The sequence below is a fragment of the Triturus cristatus genome, chromosome 4_1 (assembly GCF_964204655.1).
Source record: "Triturus cristatus chromosome 4_1, aTriCri1.1, whole genome shotgun sequence".
Lineage (NCBI taxonomy): Eukaryota > Metazoa > Chordata > Amphibia > Caudata > Salamandridae > Triturus > Triturus cristatus.
Window position 1 is genome coordinate 994,858,229 of NC_140585.1, and position 21,526 is coordinate 994,879,754.

A 21,526-nucleotide genomic window follows, 5' to 3' on the forward strand; every position below is an offset into this window, starting at 1 on the left:
TATTATTAATTCATATCTTAGAAATTGAAGCTTTGGCGGGAGAAAAGTGTTTTGATAAGTCCAATAGGTTTATCTTTGAGTGCTGAAAGGATCCATTCATTGTTTTTTTCTGTCGCTCTGTTTTTCTAGATTTGTTTTATTTATAGATGTTGGATTAGATAACCTTCCGGGAGCTGAAACTAAAATGCTCGATACTGTGTTTTGACCAATACATTCCAGAACAAGGGAAGATTATTCAGCACATCAGACTACAGTAGAATAGTAAAATAACCAGAGCAACAAACCAACACAATGCAATAATACAAAATGCATCAATAATAAATCTATACAAAAGTAAAACACCTCATGTTGTTGTTGTGTGTTGATCTCGTATTGTGCTGTTTGTTAATCTGTTGTTGTTTAGTGTTGACGCGTTATTGCAATTGTGTTAGGGCATCATCTTGGATTTCTTGTCCGTTTTGTTTAACAAGAAGGATGTGCCAGGAGTTTTTTTTAAATCTTTTGGCGTGTGTAGGAAGGAGGAGCATTTGCGATGTGTATGCAAATTGGGGCAGTTTTGAACACGCCGTAAAAGTGTTTTGCAAAGTATGGAAGACTCCATGGATATGCGCTTGCTTCAGGCAATGTTAGTTTTAATATCAGAGAAATCAACAGTGAAACTGACCCCGCAGACAATAAACAGCCAACAAACAGCGAAAAAAACGACCCACACACTGAACTGCCAAACCAGCCCATCTGGCACTGCCTGATTGCTCTATAGGCCATGAGGACCCTGCTTTTATTTACATCATTGTGCCTTTCCTTGGCATACTCGTCATTATTCCTGATGGACTGTTGTCATCAAAGCATGTTCTTGCCCATCACAAGCACAATTCTTTCCATAGAATAATGGCATTAATTTGTGAAATACTGTGAACACCCATGGAATGAGGATATTCACACTTCAGTAATGATTGCACTTGTGGTGGTAGGTAATTATTTTATACTGTGATATATTGTTATGTATCGTGTTCCTAGCTCTTTGCATTTTAATATCATCACCACTTCTGCTGAAGATGTGGCCTATATATTTGACATAACCTGCCGACATTTGTCAATGCATTTGTTTAGTTATACCTCGAATCATGCACTCACTCATCCAGCTAACATGCACACTTTCTCACATGCACCCACTCTTCCACGTATATAGATTTGTCCATCAATGAAGAAACACTTTCCCTTAGGAAATAGCCAGATGTTTTGGCTTTGCTGGTGATCGTTGAAGTTGGTTTTACTTTCAGTTTATCTTTCCTATATCTTCATTGTCCCTTGTCATGCTCTTCTGTATATTCTGCACTGGCATATGGCGGTATTTTCACACGTTTTGGCTCAAAATTGTTTTTCAGGATGCCTTCCTCAAGTGCCAAGTGCTCTTGCAGTTCCCGTTCCTCAGCTGCCACGAAAGCATAGATCCCTACTCGTATATCGCAAGTTGTATAAATGACTTATGCAAGTAAGTAAATATGTAAAAAAAACATACAATTTAAATACTTTTACCATATGACTTTGTATGTATCCACATGAACCTTATCACAGTGCAACGAAATGCTACCCACTAGAGGGGTACTTAAGGCGTACGGAAGGGGTTTGATGCAAGAAGGAAATTTCAGGGTTTTTCAGGGTGAGAATGAATGCACAAGAGTGACCAGAGATGCAGCAAGTGCGCTATTGGCCCTAGTGTAAGCAGGGAAAATTCCCGTCCCGCGTTGAGTAGGTAAATCCAGCCAAAATGGAGTTCAAGGAGTCCATGGGCCCCGGGGACACAAACATGGGCTTCGCCCCTGAAGACGACAGTGGCGGCACGAGTTGGCACCTGCTACTTGGAGACTCCTATAACTATTTACAAACCTTGGACTGTAAGGCCCTGTCCATGGGGAATGTAATCCAACCCGGCCTGAACGCCCAAGGGGACTGCACACCGTTTAAACATGGCGGAGCCTTTTGTGTTTGTGGTATGTCATTAATTTAGGCTTATTGTGGCCATAAAGGAGCCCTTTCTGTCCCAGGATCGCTGTCAGCTAGAGAAGAACCCCGAGGCGCTCTGGTTTGCATGCCTAATAATTCCCCCTATTAAAGCTCATGAATTGAGCACGTTGAGGAGACCTGGGCAGACCCTACTGCTACTAAAGAGAATGCGATGTAGCGAATGAGGCCTGTAATTTGTTGTGTTGAAAACGCCAGGTGGCAGAACAATGAGAAATATTCCTAAAACGATCAACATTTAAGGATATTTCTTCTCGAGTTTGAAATTTCTTTTTTTTAATCAAAGACAACATAATGACGATTTTTTAATAAACTAAGTGCTTAATGAGGGCACTACTTTTGCCTCAATTAAAGTTTCAGGTATCACACAATGCTATAAACTACAAAGTATCACGCATTGAAATGCTGGCTCTGCAAAGCAGATTAAATATCATTAGCATGATTCTTTGTCTATCGGATGAGAACAGAAAGCGGAAAAAAACAAAAAACGTTAGTTTGAAGGATACGTTTAAAAACGTATATATATCGTGCTTCGTTAAAGCCTGAAAATGGAGGTTAAGATTGATCCCGGTGCTGTACTCACGGCATTCGGACAGTTCAATTATTTGTGAATCTTTCCTTAGATATTGTAGGAGGCAGGTTCCGGTCCTAGGACTTTTGGGACCCTGGGCAGAAAGGAAATGTGTGCTGCCCCCCTAATTTGCATACAGCGTGCAATCACAGAAAATGACCTCACAGGAACTGCAGTGGCAGCTGCCTCGCAACGGGGGTGGTGGGGTGAAAAGATAACTAAAATAAACTTACCTGCTGCCTCCGCACGTCTATCTTCCGTCCTCTTCTCTTAGCACCGGAAGCACTCAGGCTCCCGGACTCTCCCAGCCAATCATGACTCTGCATGAGCAGCTTCGTGACTGGTCAGAGCGGCCTGTTTGGCCGCTCAGGCAGTGCTTGGGAGCCTGGGCATGTTCCCCACCTAGCTGTGCAATACAGCCAGGTGGAGAACATGCTAAGTGCGCATGACTGTTTGGCCGGCCCAAGAGGACCGGCCAAACAGTCATGCGCACTTAGGGAGTGCAAACCACTCCTCACTCTGCTCTGGTGAGCTCACGCTGCCCATGCCTAGCGCCGGCCCTGGTAGGAGGAGCAGTTTGCGTCTACAAACCTGTGGCGTTAATACACAGTGGAATGCTTGACAAATTGTGGATCTGAGTCACAAAGGGCTTCTGCGCTCATGGTGGAGGCGAGGCCCCGCAGTCATGGGAGAGTCTCTGCACTCGGGCAGTGTCTCCGCCATAAAAATTATCATTGTGGCGATTCCTCCCCGAGTGTGGAGACTTCCCCCCAACTTCGGGGCGTCCGTTGGGAGTGTGGAGGCCCTTTGTGAACCAGGCCCTGCGAGTCGGGCCACGTGCATCAGTGCTGGGTCCAGAGCTGTGCCACATTATGTAAAGGGTGCCAATGATTAAAGCACAGTCACAGAGATTATATCTGCACTCCCCAGACCAGGTGCACCCATCTCAAAGTGGCAGTGCCACCTCTCCTCTGTGATGACGTGCTGAGTGCCCTGCAGTCATTACAGTGCGGGTGGAGCCAATCATAACGGATGAGGGAAACAAATGAGCCCTCACCACTTAAAGGTTGGAGGTAGGATTCTCCTGCACAGATCCAAGATAAATATGCCATGGCCTTTCTAAATGGCTGTGTGCTAGGCAATAAATACTTGCGTTTGACCAGGTCCCCTACGTTATTGGGGTAAGGGAGTATCTTTTTCTTTCTGTTCCTAAAACTCCCCAGGTGGTCCAGGGTCTGGGCGCATTGTGCTCAGTATGTTTTGTAATGTGTGAAAGTCAACATGCACAAGCAGGGACTATGTGACATTCTTTAAGTCCAGAAGTAAGTTTATTAAAGGAATTTTAAATATCAGTACATAATACGATAAGGCAATAAATAATCACATGAATCAGAATAAAAACGTAGGGACAAAATAGTTGGATGTAAAAGACAGATTTACATGGCTTAAAGGAGAGAATGAAAAGGTCAATTAAAGCTGCTTGAAATACTTGGCAAAGCAATTTAATGCGAATGGGGAATAATATAAGGGGCTGCATGGCCGTTCTGCCATATTTAACTTTGGCTCATTTTGGCTTAGTGCTTATGTGTGCCTGAATCACCATTAATTAGACATGGCGATTAAAACCTAACTTTTCCAAAAGTTCTTACAATGGTGTAAAATTTAAGAGTACTGGCCAAAATACAGTGTCTGAAATTCCTCGTAGGCTACAAGCACTATCATGCTGAGGCTCCTGCATTATGGAAGGTATGAAAAGTATACTTAGAGAATTCATGTTTTTGGCGTACCTGAGCCAGAACATGTCAAACAGCAGCTGTATGTTCAATGTTGGTCTCTAAATGTAAACAAAAGACAGTGAAATAGAAAAAGTTAAAAAAATTAGCCAAGATATTCCTTGAAAGAACAAAAGCATTACATGGCAAGAAGTTCGTACAGGTAGAGTTATTTCCTCAGAGAGAGATACTGAGTAGGGATTGATTCAACCCCCACTTCAATTCAATTCAATTCAAAGTTTTATGTTTGATTACTGAAAAACATAAAATGTTAAAAACCTTTTAGTTCATATATACCAAGAACGAAGTTTAAATAACCCAAGTTAATACAGAAGCAGTAAAATAATCTTACTTTAAAATGGGTTATAGTTAAGAGTGTCCAAGTATTGAGATCGTTGCCTATAGAGTTCGAGGGCTTGGGTAACTAAACAGTCGTAGCGTCACTTTAAAAATCTAATAGGAGGCAGCAAAACATAAGAAGGTATGGACAATTAATTTACAGTTGAAAACAATGTTCAGGTGGGCCAGGCTGGATGAGCCAGAGTTCGTTAAGTGGTTTTAAGTCGACGAAGCGGCGCAACCAGACAGCGGAAGATTTGCTGCCCTGTCTTTCCCCAGTGATTTAGCTGCTCTGCTGACAAATTTAGTGAACCGGATGTTCAACTTTGTATTTTCTGAGGTCATAGCAGCCTGACGACATGTGCGAGGTCCAAGTTTATTCCACTCCTCCCGCAATAAAATCCTTCTGTCGTTGAGCAAAGCGAGGCATGTGCAGGCTATATACTCCATGCTTTCAGAGTGGTAGCCACACTCCCTGCATTCGTTACCGACACAGGGAAGCCGCCATTCTGGCAGATGCTTTAAAAAAGGCAATTTGCCCAACCAAAGGGCCATAAACTTTAGCTTCCAGAAAAGTGAAAACATGCTTAATAAATAAGATGCCTCAACCCCCAGTTTGAGGTCAGAAATAACGGCCCAGGCATGTTTCCTTCTAGATAGTTTTGCCCTGTCGGAATGAAAAGACCAAAGCCGGACACTGGGCTTGATTACGATCTTTAATACCTATTGAGATGGGTTTGTTCCCCAATATTCCGTGACTCCGAGTAACTGTAGGGAGTGGGCCAGATGGCACCGATTTATTTTAACTAGATTTGCTGGTCGATAATTTGTTCCAAACTTTGGCCTCCAAACTACCTTCCCGGAAGTTGCACAGTCCATTGCAGAGCTTGATAAACGCGCCTGCCTCAACGACATAATGATCTAATAGGCTGAGTTCTAGCCTAACTTGTGCTGGGGATGAGGAACTTGGCATGTGCCATGCTCGTTTAAAGATTCTAATGGTTAGTTTATTTAATAAGATGCTTGTTGCGCCCATCATAATCTAATGCCCATATGATAGGGAGTTGGTGATCTTAGCCTTCATCACCTTAACCAGTGGAGTTAGACTTGGACAGAGTAGCTGTTTTGAAAGATTTGCTGAGGCAACCTCAAGCGACAGTACTTTAGCCTTTACAGCGTCTTTTTGCTTTGTGAAGGAGCCTCTGGTGTCCAGGAAAATTCCCAAATATTTATAGTGGGGCACTGTGTCGATGCTTTTACTGTTGAAAAACCACCCACCTTTCTGCTGCTTCCGTTTGCCAAAATGAATTAGTTTTGTTTTTGACAGATACAGTTCAAGGGAGTTGTTTATTGTACAGGGGAGAAGTTCATCGAGTAGCCTCTGCAGGCCTACCTTTGTGTGGCTAAGTAACGCAAGGTCATCGGCGTATAAAAGGTTGCTGATAGGAGTTCCATCTAGTTGAGGCGGATGGGAATTAACCTTGTCAAGTATGGAAGATAGGTCCGAGATGAACAGGGTAAAAAGGAGGGACGCCAACACGCAGCCTTGTTTAACACCGCTTGCTGTTTGAATCCTTTTTAAGACATGAGAGCCTTCTCCCAACTTTATTCTAATCCAGGTTCGTGAGTGCAGTTGGATTATGGCTTTTAAGAGAGCGGGAGGTATACCCTAGCTCTCTAAAATTTTGCCATAGGTGGCCCCTTAGCACCCAGTCAAAAGCTGCCTTGAAGTCGACGAAGCAGCAGTAAAGTTGGCTATGTTGGACTGCTGCTTTCTACATCAAAACGGTTAGTGCCAGTAGATTGATAGTTGTGCCTGAGTTGGCCACAAAGCCAGTCTGGTTGAAGGGGAGGCGCTGTGTTATTTTTGCCCAGGCTGACAGCTCTTCCAGTAAAATGCTGGCAAGTATTTGGATTTGATATCGAGGAGAGCTATCATTCTGTAGTTTTTCCGGGTCATTTCTTTTACCGCTTTTATAGATGGGATGGATAATGGCGCATTTCCAGGCATCCAGGATGTTGTGGTTGAGCCTGCAATGTAAAAACAGGGGTGTGAGATGGCCCGACCACGAGGTTACTTCTGACTTGAACAAGGCCTGAGGAAGTCCGTTGGGACCGGGAGCTCCATCTTACCTACCTTTCCTGATTATTCGAGCGATGGTATTTCTTAACACTCCTGGTGTTGTCAGCATCTCTATTAGTCGGTCATTTCGCACCTCCATTCTCTCAATTATTGATTTATCCAGAACGTCTTCAACTGAGATGATGGGTCTGGTGTTACGTATGCAGCAGGCTTCAGTGGGTGCTGACTCAGATTTAGATGATGGATGGGGGCTAGGATGGTCGATCCTGTATAGATGTTCGCTGAAATTATTAGATAAAAACTGGATCCATTCTTCCGCACTTATATTTGCACTGCCATGTCCTCTGCCTCCTAATAGGCCTCTAATCACAAGAGACCAGAATAACTTTGTGTTGGACTTCTTGCTACCATAGACTAACTTCAGCCAGAACTGGTCGGACACTGTTTGTTTGTCCCTGTGTATGGATGACTTGAAAGCTTTTTGAGCTTGCTGATTATCATTGAATAAGATTGCATTTCCTTGGCTTTTCCTAGCCCGGCGTAAGGCCAAATTTCTTTGGAATTGTAGCTTTTTTGTCGCAGGTGAAATGTGAAGTTGTGGTGTATCTTGCAAGGTACAAGTTTTTGACGGAAATTTGTTGATTAATCTGTTTACAAGAGCTTCCCAGCCATCGATGATGGGTACATCTTTTTCACTCAATAAGCATAGAAAAGCACTACATTTCTCCATGACAGAGGCGGCGGCGCTGGACGTCCATTTCGTTCTCCTTAAGTTCTCTGAGTGGCAGCCTGATAGCATGTATGCAATTGCCTGATGGTGGGGAATGTTGGATGATAAAGTTATTATTTGGGGTCGATGGTCGCTCTCCCCTTGTGCTGCGATGTAATGGCACTCGATTAAGGGGAGTATTTCACTGTTTCCTAATGTAAAGTCCAGGAATGAGTGGGTTCGGCGGTTAGTTCTGGTCCAGGCAGGGGTGGTGGTGTCCATGGGTGAGCGACCGTTCAATACAATGTAGCCTATTCTGCTGAATTGAAGGACAGCGTTTTCGCCCAATTTAGAAGGTCTCAGTCCTAACGGTAATTTTTGTGGGGCAAGATGTGGGGGTACCATTGGAAAGATGATCCCAAGGTCCTCGAACGGGTTGTGGAAAAGGTTTGTATTAAAATCTCCAGAAATTAAACAGGATGTACTGCCGTATTCGCATAAGATGTTATATAGAATTTTAGTCAGACGATCCAATTTGAATTTTTTCTCAGTGGTGCACGGAGGGATGTAAACATTGAGCAGAAGTAACTGACTATCTGAAGTAGGACTTTCAACCACACTGCCAGCAACCCAGTCGACTTCAAATTTTAGCTGTTTGATGCGTGCAGACAGTTTAGTAGATACATAGATCGAGAGTCCGCCACGCAATCTGCCGTACTTGCACTGTATTATGGCAGGCGAAGTGAATTCTTGGGATGCTGGTTGCTAACTAAGTTTCCTGGAGAAGAATAATGTCATGTTTTTTTAAAAATCCAAGTGTATCTGGAGATTGGGATTTCGTGAGAAGACCGTTAATATTCCAGGAGAATATTGTTAATCCATGTTCGGTATTATTTCAATCGATTCGATTCCCGGAGAGGGCTGCTGGCAGCCATGACCAGTCTGCTTTTCGGGTGGCTTGCTGTTCATTGTTGCACTCAACTTTGCCGACTGGGGAGCGGCTTCTAGCTGACTTTAATACAGAGAAAGGGACAGGATTTATACTGGAACCTGGATGGGTGCAAGTATTGAGGGGTAGCGGGAAACACGAGGCATTGCTATATTCATTCCCCAGTTTTTGAATTGGTCAGCTTTTGATTGAACCAGCTCCCTTATGGCGGTGGATGCTAATGTAATTAGAGTTGATTCTTCTGCTTGGATGCCATTACTAAGTTTGAATTCGATGGCGATTATGTCTTTTGATTCCAGAATACATAGATCTGGATTCGATTTGAAGAGCCTGATTATGTTCCTGCGGTTTAAGATTTCATGCGGGCCTTGGGAGACGTACTCAAGCGTTAACAGCAATTTGGTCTCATTGCTGTCGGTGGCTAAGTTATGGATTTCAGCAGTTAAGGGCTCAGTTGGCTTAAACTTTGCATCTGATGTTCATTGGGGGATGGATGTGACGGGCAAGAGGGATGTTTGCTCGCTACCTTGATTTGTTGATGCTGAAGTAAGAACTGTTTTGCGCATGAGTGCCAGAGGTAGTTGGCTAGGTGAAATTGTTGAGTGCAGTGTATCCAAGCCTTTGCTGAGGTTAACTGCACGCTGTAATCCTAAACTGTTGATCCTCACTAGAGGTGGGGAAAAAGCACTAGTGACGAGGGAAGGCTTTTGCAGTGGCGTTGTCATGGCTGGCGTGTTGACGATCGTCGGCTCCTCATAGGCTTGTGGTTGACTGTTTCCAATTTTTCCCTGGGTAAATAGATGCGTAGAGTGCCTTGAAGCGACTCTGTTTCTGATGAACATTTCACTTTGGGGGGTGCTTGTTGGGGCGTTAGAGACTGAGCTGCTTCAAAGAGCTGGTAGTGATGCTGAGCGCTATGCTCGAGCCCTGTGCTTTCACAGGTTTGTTATTTGCGAAATAATTGCAGATTGTTTTTGTGGGCTCGTCTGCATGCCTAATACGGGATTTCCGGAGTCTTTTTCCCCCCCCATTTCGATCGACAGTTGAGGTGGAGCATCAGTGGTTGCGTCAGTAGTTGCGTTGGAGTCAGCTGTCGCCTTAGTTGATGGTGAAAAAGGGGCTGGTAATGGTTGACAGTTGATGACGAAGAGATTGGGGATGACGTTGTGAGGTTGCTTAGATGAGCGTTTGTCTGGGTCGCAAATTGTGGGGTATGTACTTTAATAGTCGCTACTGGATGGTCCTTGAGAGTTGGGGGCTTAGTTGCTAAAGGAGAAAACTGGCTAAGATTCTGAGCAGGCTGAGAGGTTGGCGAGGTCACCACGCTTCCAGTGAAAGTTGGGGGGGAGGCCAGCGCGACAGGAGAGTTAGCATCTTGAAAGTCAGAGGAGAAATGGTCAAGAGCCTGAGGCATTGGAGGGGCCTTCAGAAGCTTCTTTTATTTGGAGGTCAGCCCTTGTTGGGAAGCCTAGTAACGGTGAGCTGAGGCCTGTCTCGCTAGCGGGCACATGGATCATGGGCTGAACCAATATTTGGTGCGAGGCTGGGGCTGAGGTAGTTGAAGCAGAGGTCGAGGGGATGTCGAGTGAGCTTGTTCTGGACTTTGAAGCAGAGCTTCTAAAATAGTCCCTCAATGACACTTTTTTCAATGAGGAAGCTACAATTGTTGAAGGTCTTGATGTTGGGTCTTCGAGGGTTGAGCTGTCCTGGAGCTTGCCTGCACCCCAAGTTGTTTGTTGGGCGAGGGTGCCATGGGGGAACTGGACTTGAGATGAAGACTGCTGGGTTTGGAGCTCAGAGGCTGAGTCAGGGACAGTGCTCGATTGTGATTTCAGTGATTTTGCTAGTTTTGCTGTTGGGGATGGGGCCATTGGTGCAGCGTCGGAAGCCCAATTCTTGAGGCTTTTTTTAGAAGAGTTAGGTTGGGCTTTCCTGGTTCTCCCTGATCTCATCGCTGGGAGACATTATTGGTGGGGGATGGGGAATAGCCTGGGAGCCGCAGACATCCCTCACACAGCCCCCGACCGGCCGAGCAGCTCAGAAAGGCTCATACAGGGATCGTAGCTCCGCAGTGCAGCCCAGGGGAGGGCGGGCTTGAGAAGGTGGCTTGACTTGCCTTGATTTGTCCCCCTCGGACAGCTCCTTGAACTCCTTGGTGGTGACTGCAGTGGCAGCAGTGATGGTGGTGGTGACGGTAGCTGCAGTGACTGCGGTGAGGCAGCGGTGAGACTGAGATGAACTACAGCTACAGCTGATGATGGAGGCGTGTGGGCATGGGGGTAAACCAGGAAAAGCAGGTGAAGGGCAAGTTGGGCACACAAGGCAGGATCACAGGCTGCACCCGATCTAATCGGCCGCCTCCACGATCTGCCAAGTGCATACACTCGCTGCCATGGGGGCTCCAGTCCCAGATTCTGGCAGATCTCCGGCGGATTCCACGAACTCCGCGAACTCCGCTTAGCGCCCCCCCCCCCCCTGTCAAGGGGGTCTTCGAGGTGGTGGTGTGCTGTGAGGTAACAGAGCTCGGCTGCTCGCTACTTGTGCTCTGCCGCTCCGCTGACCAGACACGCCTCTTTCTGTCAGATGTCGTTCACACAGATAGTGTCTTCTGCAGGCAATAGGGAGGAGAGGATGGCAGTCTATATGGCTTGGTAGAAGCCAAACTGGGATCCAAGGAAAGGATTGCCAAGAAATGTGAGCGCGGAAACCACTCTCTCCTTGAGAGCGTATGTTAGCCTCACTGACGAGTGTAACAAAGGATCACACCAGCAAGCCAAGCATGAACATCTCATGCACTGCTGGACGAATGAGGGTGAGGCAGGTAAGTAGAACAAAGTCAAGAAATAAAGGATTGTACCTGCCAAGTGTGATAAGACTCACACGGTCTGAAATATATGTAAAATGAGGCAGGAATCAGAAGGAGATTTGCCCTAACGTTCTGAATTCGAACACGCAGGCAGGGCTCCGGCTCTGCGAAGCTTCAGGTATCTCCACTTTCCAGAGCTGACACGCATTCAGCACGGCAGCGCATCTGCAGCGGTAGTCAGCATACTGGGGTAGACTGGCGCTCCTGTCCTCAGAGCGGACCAGTCTGTAGTTGTATCAGGGGAAGAGGCAGGCTTACTGAATGCTGCTCAGCGATCCTGTCCTCTGTGCTGGCGTGTCCCGTGACGCCTGAAAGCAGCGCTGCAGTGGGCCTCATCTGTCTGCGTAGACTCTTCCAGCACGACGGGCGGGGCTCCACACCATGGAGTCGCAGCACCAATCCCGGCTTCGGCGGCTGAACAGAGTTCGGCACCGCAGTCCTTCCTTTGCGGGAACAAGCGAGCAGTGGGGGAATTCTGGAAAACTCCCACACTTAATATAATGGTCTTCTCAGGACTTAGTGAGAATATGACAGAACACAGGGACAGCCACTACGTCTGGAAGAAAGAGGTTTAATCACTGGCAGAAGAAAGGATATTTATAATTTTTTTGAGAGCGTTAATAGTTACTCAATGGGGCAGTCTTCGGCAGTCTTCTTTCATAAATATTATTTGTAGTCTTGACCAATATGATTGTGAAGCCAAGGCTGGTTAAACACTGGATGGTCCCTACTTTCTACTCAGCGGAATTGACTTTGCCTGCATTGCAGTGCCAAAACTGCCACTCTAGTCGAATGTGCAGGAGGGGGACTGGGGAGGGTGATGCCAGTCATTATAGGCCAACGAGGCATGGGTCCAGCAGGTGCACGCCTAACGATGAGGGACGGTATTAGAAGATAGCAGGCTAGAGAACTGTGATGAAGCAAATCAAACAATGCAGGCAGAAGGGTGAGCTGGGCAGAGGACTGGAGGATGGTGAAATGGTGGCGTATTGGGGTGGACCACGCGAAATGCAAAAGGAAACTGGGCAAGTGGGGGGTGAAATGTTGATCATGGGTGTCCCCTGTCCTATGTGTAAAAAAGCATAAGTGGCCATGAAACCTTTGGCGTACCAAACACCTAGATTGAAATTTTGGTAGGGTACAATATCATTGGTACAGGTGCTCTCAAGAAATTTTAAGAAATGCTAAAAATAGATTGTTTTGATGTTTTTGCAACAAAATTATGTATGGGTTCCTCTTCGGTTAAAGTTTTTCAAAATATGTGATGGAGGGTTTTACCCAATCACTTTCCTGTTGATAAGTGTTAGAGAATTGTACAGATTCACTTCGTTTTTAAGTTCCTCTTTGTACAGTTCCTCTTGGGTCTCATTAGTGAAAATGTGTTGCAGTAATACTACAACTTGTATCTTGGCCTAGAGGATAACATGGTTAAATAGTGCGCTTACCCCCATTCTGAGATGTTCAAACTCGGAATGTTAAGTACTGTTGTGTTTCGGCTGGTAAAAATGCTGCTGAAAAAAAATGATACAGTGCAGTGAATACCACAAAATGTACAATCTCAACCAGTTGCAAATTTCTGTTTGCCCTAACATTGGGATTTCTGTGGAAGTAATGTGGGATAAACTATGAAATAGTGCTGGTTTGTTGTAGGTTTGAGGAGTAAAAAAAAGCAAACCCCTTGCCTAAGTGAATGGTTTGGTTGCTCAATAGAACATGTAATTAGCCACCGATGCTTTTCCTAACAGCTGTGTCTTTTCTTTTAGAGCAGATGATGATGACACGTATTGCCGAGCAGTGACCGAATACGCCCGTGCATGCTCCCATTCTGGCTTTCCAATTCGAGACTGGAGGGATGACTTTCCTGCCTGCAGTAAGTTACCCATTGTTCATACCGTGTCCCACCAGTTTAGCAGCATAAACCATCCCCTGGTTATTAGTCACAGGATGGATAGTTTGAGCCATTTCACTTTTTAGTTGTTCTCTTATCTGCGTTACAATTGCCATTCAGTGGTTTTCCTAGACGTGAGTGACCACCACTTAACTTTACTGTGGTCAACCTTCCTTACAGACGTGTGAGTGTGCATGCAGAGAGCTGAGCGGTTGCACAAAATGCAAGGTTGTACAGCTCCCGAATGCAAGGTTTTACAGCTCTCAGGGTAAGACCCAGGTTTGGAAGCCTGAAAGGATACCAAACATTGCACCTCCTTCAGGGAGGAAGGATGATTTGAGCAGTTATTATCAGTATGATTGGGTAGACTGCTGCATGCAGTAGGGGCTGGTGTGTGGATAGAGTAGAGGGTCAGGAGGGGTCACGGGAGATGGGGGGGATGGACGGACAGATGACAAAAACATATACAAAAAAATGGAAAAGCTCTTACCTGCCTCATCGCTGCATCGCGCCCCTCTCTTCTGCAGACACAGGCTCCCAGACGGCACTGTGGCGAATCCTGATGCTGCTTTCATGCTGCTGTAAGTAGCGTCAGGATTGTCCTGTGCGCCTTTGATTTGTGCTCCCAGTGCCTGCTCTCTCCAACCCAGCAATGCAGCTCGGGTTTGAGAGAGCTTCATTGTGCACGGTGGTTTGGGTGGCCTGAGGTGGCCGGCCATACCATCATGCACACTAAATAGCAGAGCAAAACATTTCTCCACCAGCTTGTCATACCCCTAGCCCCGCCCTCAAACCTCGGCTGCAGAGAAAGAATAAAACGATAATAAACAAGTGTTTATTACCTCTTTCTGTTTTTGGGCTGCTGGCAGGTGGGGAGACACTCCTCCACCATGGTGTTTGGTTATTTTGCAGTAGTATGTATGGATTCATTTGTATTCCAGCTACAGAGTTGCGAATAGATGACTGTGGGACGGCCTTGCTGTGCCTTAACCCTGCCAAGCCCAGCATGTTTGGCAATGGGACACAAACTTCTCCTTTGAGGGAACCAAGATATGTAGATCTTCTCTTGGAACGAGTTGATTCTTTTGGGACCCCAATGCAGGGTAGACTTTGTACTACGCTTTGCTAAGCCACCTGCAGGAAGATTCCCGGAGCTCTCACTGTTAGCAGGCCACCCTCCCGAGGTGCAGTTGGGGCAGCAAGACTCGCTGATTGTGTTAGTGGGCAGAAAAAGTGGGTGATTTTAGGGCACTAGTAGTGATACTGACTTTGTACTAATAGGGGGTATGACCATCGCGTAAACCTTGGCCCACAGAAATAGACTCAAGCTGTATGTTTTGATGATACAGACGTTTGATGTATCTCGACTCTCAGGTGGACACAGATGGGAATTTCCCTTTCACCAGCTCACATATATTCGTTTCTGCCTGACCATTTATCTAAACACCACTCCAGACAGGCTGTAGGACATTGCTAGGGAAGGAGTAGGGGTCTTGCCTGTGGTGGAGAAGAGGAGGAATGTTACTACAGCAAAGGCTATGCAAATATCGATTATAACTAATAAAAAAAACTCTAGTGAAGAATAATAAAACTGGAGAACACGGACTTTTGCTAGACTTATTGTGCTTCTGCACAATTTATTGTCAAATCAGTATAAATACAGGCCCTATCTCTCATTGTTCATGCTTTTTTAGTATAGATGCTTACAGAATGTCACCCTCTGGGCTCATGTGAGCCACTCAATGTCTTGTTTCTCTCTCCAAGGTTCCTTGGCTCTTAGAACCTACTTCCAACTTCCTCAGTTCCACTCCCTGCCATTTTGGGAACCTGGTTGTGTCATCTGGATTCAGTCTGATGCTCTCTGCATGTTTCTATGCTGCACTTAAACGCAATACATGTATCTGTTATCTCTGCACAAGATGGGCAACCACTGCGCAGATCACAAAAAGTAAAGTAGGTTGTACAACTCGCACATATGCCCAGCTGCAGCACAGCAGCGACCATACTGTTTTGAAATAAACACAGGCCCACATGCGTTGCATATATCAGTGCTTAGCTGTCCTCACGCTGACTTCGAATTATAAACAAAATCCATTAGGCCCATCCCTGAAATGTAAAAACAAGCATTTGCAATGCAATCGGTCTCGCCTTTGGGGCCTTATAAGTATTTAGCCATGCAGCACATTTCTTGCAGCTGGTTGGCCAGTAGCGGTTCCACCGGGAAGCAGGGAAGGGAAATAGTGCTCTAAAATGGCCACAACATGGTCACTGGTGGAATCTGCAAGACGCAATAGTGGGGGTTATCGACGGAGGCACTGGTGGTTCATTTCCACCACATACATTTTGAATAAAACACAACCAACCAAACAACAGGCATCTGAAATAAACAACTAAGAAAGACTAACACTAGTTTGTTATAAATAAAGTTTTAACCATGCCTCATACTTATTCTGCAGCATCACATGCTACTCCAGTAATAGGACCACACATCGCGCATTGTATTTTCATAAGTGCTCACGTAAAACATAGTTTTGAAGGCATGGTTATGTTAATGTATGGTATCCACATACACTTGACAATGCGCCTAGTCCCGAACCCTCAGCAGCGCTCATTTCAATGATATAATTCATTCTGTAAACTTCCATCAACTTGCTATTGTACCAGTAGAAATAACTAGCCCAATGAAACTCAGTCTTGACTCGTATAAGTCCTAAGTATTGCTGAGCCATGCACATTTCAGCCAATGCACCTCAATCCCTTCTATTCACCATTCAGAGTGAAACAATTCTGATCTGCAACTCCACCTACTACTTTTGAAATGCGAGCTTGGGCGATGTACCTCAATCTTGACTAGAGGCACCAAATGATATTACGTACACGAGACAGACAACTGTTCTCTCCATGCACCTCAAACACAGCACTTGATTTACCCTTTCGATCACAATCAAAGACTTGTCATACGTTACATTTGTCACATACGAACTTGTGAGTAGAAAGCTTAAAGTAGCTCAGCACTTACAGCATGTTTTAGTTGTTCGGGTCTACTAAAGCGGTGTTCAGGTACTATGTGTAGAGTCCCAAATGTTCGGCTCCAGGCATGTACATTGTAAAAGCAAGACCGGCCACAATGAAAAAACTGCCACTTGAATGTTTGCCATTAATGTATTTGAGAACTACAGCAACTTACCTGCCCCTAAAAGCATCATGTTCTGAAATCTACAAATGAGTGAAGGAGGCTGGAATAGGCATGATGGAGGACCTAGAACAGGCTGCCAACCAGGGGGACCCTACAACCTCACTTGTGAATAATGCCCCAAGGTTCTCTTTGGTAACAGGGTGGAGTGAACTCTCCCACAATCCCTAGACACACCTTTCAGACTAATGAATGGCTTAACTCACTCTACAGCAGCATGGATGGCCAAATTTCTCTTTACGTTGCAGTAGTATTTAACTAGCCAGTACCCACAACGACGTCAGTGCAGTGCTCTGCTGCCGTTTCCTGTGTTGGTGGGCACCCTCAAGTCTCAAGAGGGGAGGATGCTAAAATTCAAAAGGGCTTGACCTTGTGGATTATGCTCAAAGGCCCAATCACAAAATACTTTTCAGGGACATACTGCTCCTTCTTTCACTTCAAACACCTTGCCACATTATTCAAGGCCTCTTGATGCCTCTCAGTACCGGTTGCTATCCTTCACATAGGTGACAGCACCACCGCACACTTCTGGGGATACTACTACCACCATTAACTCAGTGGAGGGCTCTCAGAGTCCCACATTTAATCCCAAATAAAAAATGCTACCCCTCCTCCCACAGTGATAGATAATGACCCCATGTTCTGTCCTGAATACTTTACTGCCTTGTCTACTAAGCTGGACCACCAGTGCAGGCTCCTGATACCCACCCATCTAAGTGGAGGATACTGTCCTCCAGGCAGGGTTCTCAGCCCCAGCAGGGCCACAGGTGGAGGCGCGCCGGCTTGGTGCTGGGGGGGCACTGCTGCTGTTGCCAGTAGGCCAGCCCCGGCTCCCACCTTGAAAGCAGGCTTCTGCAGCAAACTTATTGTGGGCAGGAGGGCTACCTCTCCCCATGGGTAGGCACACAGGGGGTAGCCAGTGCGCCCTGCTTACAGGTCTGGCCTCCCCCTAGCCACCATCGATGTTAGGTAGAGGGATAAGGGAGTCTCCCTGGCAACAGGGGTAGGGGGTGTAGTTGGTGCTCAGAATAGTGTTTGCTCTGATGGGCCCGGATGTCACGGGTGCCGGTTCCGGTTGGCAGGGCACTCAAGGGTGCCGCGGGATTTCTTACTGAAGGAGCACAGCATCCAACATGGCGCTGCGGCTGCCTCCAGCAGTCCGACGGACGGACTCTTGACAATCTCCGTACAACTTCGGAAGTAGTCGGAAGGAGGGAATAAGGGTCAGAAAAGAGATCAAGAAAAACGTAAACTATCAGTGATTTCCAGGAAAACTCTTAGGGCCCGATTCACAGAACTAACTTAAGACAAAATCCTAAACTTACTACTTTTGGTATTCACAGAAGTTAGGATTTTGTCTTAAGTTTGTCTTAAGACAAACTTAAAACAAACTTAAGACAGACTTAAGACAGACTTAAGACAAACTTAAGTCTGTCTTAAGTCTGTCTTAAGTTTGTCTTAAGTTTGTCTTAACTTTGTCTTAAGTTTGTCTTAAGACAAACTTAAGACAGACTTAAGACAGACTTAAGACAGACTTAAGACAAACTTAAGTCTGTCTTAAGTCTGTCTTAAGTCTGTCTTAAATTTGTCTTAAGTTTGTCTTAAGTCAAACTTAAGTCAAAATCCTAACTTCTGTGAATGCCAAAAGTAGTAAGTTTAGGATTTTGTCTTAAGTTAGTTCTGTGAATCGGCCCCTTAATGTTTGGTATGTTTGGTTATTTAAGTAATAATGTCGAAAAACCAGACAATGCTTCCTTGTATTTTAGCAATATCAGACTGGCTTCTGAGGTAAAGCATGTATACCAATATATCAGAAGAGGAAAGTGGAAATTAAACAAGCATTTGCAATCCAATAGGACTCGCATTTACGCGTGACCTATTGGATTGTAAACAGGAGTGCGGGCAGGGGCCAGAAGGCACGAACAACGGGAGTGCAGGGGGGCGAGAAGGCACCGACTGCGGGAGGGGGGGAGAAGGCATGGGCAACCTTATTTAAGAAAATAGTGCTCACAATCTATATAACACATACTGTGCAACACTCGAAGTAAAGGGGCCAGTAGCCATGGAAGGATACAATGACGACATGGCCATAATAAGGAGGGACTAACAAGCCTCATAATCAGTCAGAAGGCAGCATTTACGAAAGACAATGACACGAGCCAATTAAAAACATGAGCAGAGACTGGGCAGAGCTTCCACTCCATACTCCATTACTGCATGCGCGCTGCCACTATAGGCTCGACCTAAAAAAAGAAACAGCTGAGAAGGAAATGTGTGAGTCAGATTGTCAAATGACCAGAAGTTTCATGTGGGTCATGAAGTTTCTTACTATATTAGCTGTGTTTTCCACACAACATCACAGTTCGTTGAGATCCAAGATCATATAGCCAACAGTATGCTCCCCTCAAGCATGAAAGGCAAGATAAAACCTAGATCAGACAGTAAGCATTGTCAATACAAATAAATGAGGAAAGGGCATAAATAAAATTACAATTGTTTCTAACATCTGGAACTACACCTTCTCTGTGAATTGTTACAGTACCAAAAAACGAAACACTGCTAACTATTGCTTTGTGTGTACTTTGAAAACACAGAAAAATGCCCACCAGAATCCACAACAAATAGAAAATGAAAACATAAAAGCCTAGTTGTGCCCATTTGTTATAGGAGTTCTCAAATGAATTTACAGCATCTGGCAAATCGCCTCTCTTCAACTAGGACCTAAGGTATAAACAGAAGAAAGAAACATGGAAGTCTTGTGGGAGAGATACCGTGATTTCATTTAGGATTTTAGATATTTTTTGGAGACACAACTGCATACATCAGCGTTTCACATCAATCTAACCAATATCTCCCGTTACTAAGCAAGAAAATCTGCTTCGTTCTACACACAGACACAGTGCAGTAACATTCAATCACACTAGGTGCCAGAAGCAATCGTCCTCCACAGTCGATAGTTTGATTTCTGACAAAATATGTTCAGCAGTGGTTGAGGAAGACCCCTAAATTGATAGCAGAGTGGTTGTTTTGTCTGTCAGTTGTTGTTTGAGATAACTAGCAGTTGCCGATCACTTAATATAAGGCAGAGAGTCAAAAGCGTCCCAAACCACCAAAGACATGATACAGTAGTGTCACGCTTACCTGAGGCTATGTGACAGCAAAGAGGAGAAAAACATATGTTTAAGAATCTAACAGTACCTGTTTCCACCTCAGAGTCCAGTCTTGTGCCAGAACCTTACTTCACTCACAGCCGCCAAATCGATTGCAAATATTTGACTTCCTTTAGCATAACAGCCTTGACCTGCATTTATAACATAGTTTCCTGATGGAATGCTAGTCCAGAGAAGTCGGCTGCTCTGACCCCCACCATGAATCCACTGACCAGGAAGGGTGTAGGATGCTCCTCCGATTGGTTCCTCCTCTTACAAAGTGTGGTTCGTGCGCTTGAATGCTTGGAGAGAAACTCTTTTTGTTCAACCTCTGCCAAGAGAAATCTGGTGAAAGGACCAGTCACTCATTTACCAAAATCATGGGTCCAAGGCCATCACAGCACCAGTCCTTGGAGCTTCCACTGCACAGCATCCGTGACCACGCCACCATGTGTTCAAGCATATTAGTGCAGAAATATTGACTTTCGTCCTCTGAAAAAACATAGCACAGTATTCAAATGCATGTTCAGTTGTGTTAGTGTTGTGCTGGGAGGGCATTTATAACCTACATTATGGGGACTGTTTTTCTAGTCCCTGAAACAAAATTACATATAAGAATCATTTGCCCACTTGCTCTTATCCCAGTCACTGAGAGTTACTCTGAAGTGAATTATATAGCTCTGTATCTGTGCCATGTTCGCATTTCTCATGTTTGATATTAAAATGCTACATTGATGGCTTACCCATTTCCGACTTAACATATGTCTCTTCATGGCGTATACCCCCTTCTCTTACCACTCCCCCTTGCTTCACTCTTCCCCATCTTTCCTCTTTTCTCCTACTACTTCATAAACTTCACCCGGTTTGATCAAGAGACCCCCCCCGTTGAGTAGAAATGATCCAGAAATCATTTAGTAGAAAGATGGTTCTTTATTGAAGTATCCAGTGAAAGAGACCAACACGTCCTCACAGCAGATGCCAGCTTCCCAACTGACCATTGATGACGCCAACATTCCAGGCGTCATCAATGACATAGCAAACCAAGAAGACATAAGCACATGCATATATAATTAACACGTGAACATAGGGTAAAAGAAGAAAGACACTTGTGATGAATAAGTAATGAAACTGTGTAATACAACACCTACAAAAATACTAAATGAAACACAACACACCTTCCCCCTTATAACACAATAAAAATAAATTAAAAAAAGAGCTAGTGTTCAGTAATGTAATCTTTAAGATAACCAGGTGGTTTTAACTTCCTCCCAAAGTTGTTGAATGAAGAACCCTTACTCACAGGTGCAGAAGACAAAGAAGAGCCAGTAAAATCAACTGAAATTACATTAGATGATCTGACCTCCTAGGACTCACAACTCCAATCAATCTCAGAGTCCAACCAATGAAAGCTTCTTTCTCCCTGGACATCCACCCATTTTTCAAGTTCAGCATTAAACTTAACCAGTCTGCTGAGATGCCAAACTCTACCATCAGATAACTTAACTGAATTGGTAAAAACGTTGATCACAGCAAGAGTCTTAGAGAATTTACTCTCACCTTTCCTTACTCTGAAAGGTAGTTTGACTCGTACTAAATCCCCTTTTTTTAGAAACATTCTCTTTGCTATACGTTTCAAATCAGAATAATCCTTGTATTTTTCTTGATGCAACCTAATGTTGTTTTTTACTTGATCAGGACACCATTCGGATAGCCTGGAATGTTTCAACCAACATTGGTTATCTTTCATCATAATGGTGAAGGGACTGCACCCAGTGACAGTAGGGGTCACACGATACATCCATACCATTTTCTTTACTCCAACAATCCATTCATGCCCCTTGAGATTAACTAGTTGAATAGAATCCTTGATCACACGGTTAAATCTCTCAACCTCACCATTCCCAGTGGGATGATAAATAGATGTGACCTTGTGTTGTATACCATTACTTTTAAAGAAATCTTCAAGAAGTGAGCTCTTAAATTGG

General features: G+C 44.9%; 1 protein-coding gene across 1 annotated transcript in view; it reads left to right on the plus strand.

Moving 5' to 3' along the window:
- OTOGL (otogelin like) overlaps positions 1-21,526 on the plus strand; it is a 939,358-nt gene that overhangs the window by 104,371 nt on the left and 813,461 nt on the right. The window contains exons 11-12 of the mRNA XM_085653920.1: positions 1,386-1,492; positions 13,075-13,181. Of these exons, the coding sequence (XP_085510046.1) occupies positions 1,386-1,492; positions 13,075-13,181 (214 nt within the window). The remainder of the gene's footprint in view (positions 1-1,385; positions 1,493-13,074; positions 13,182-21,526) is intronic.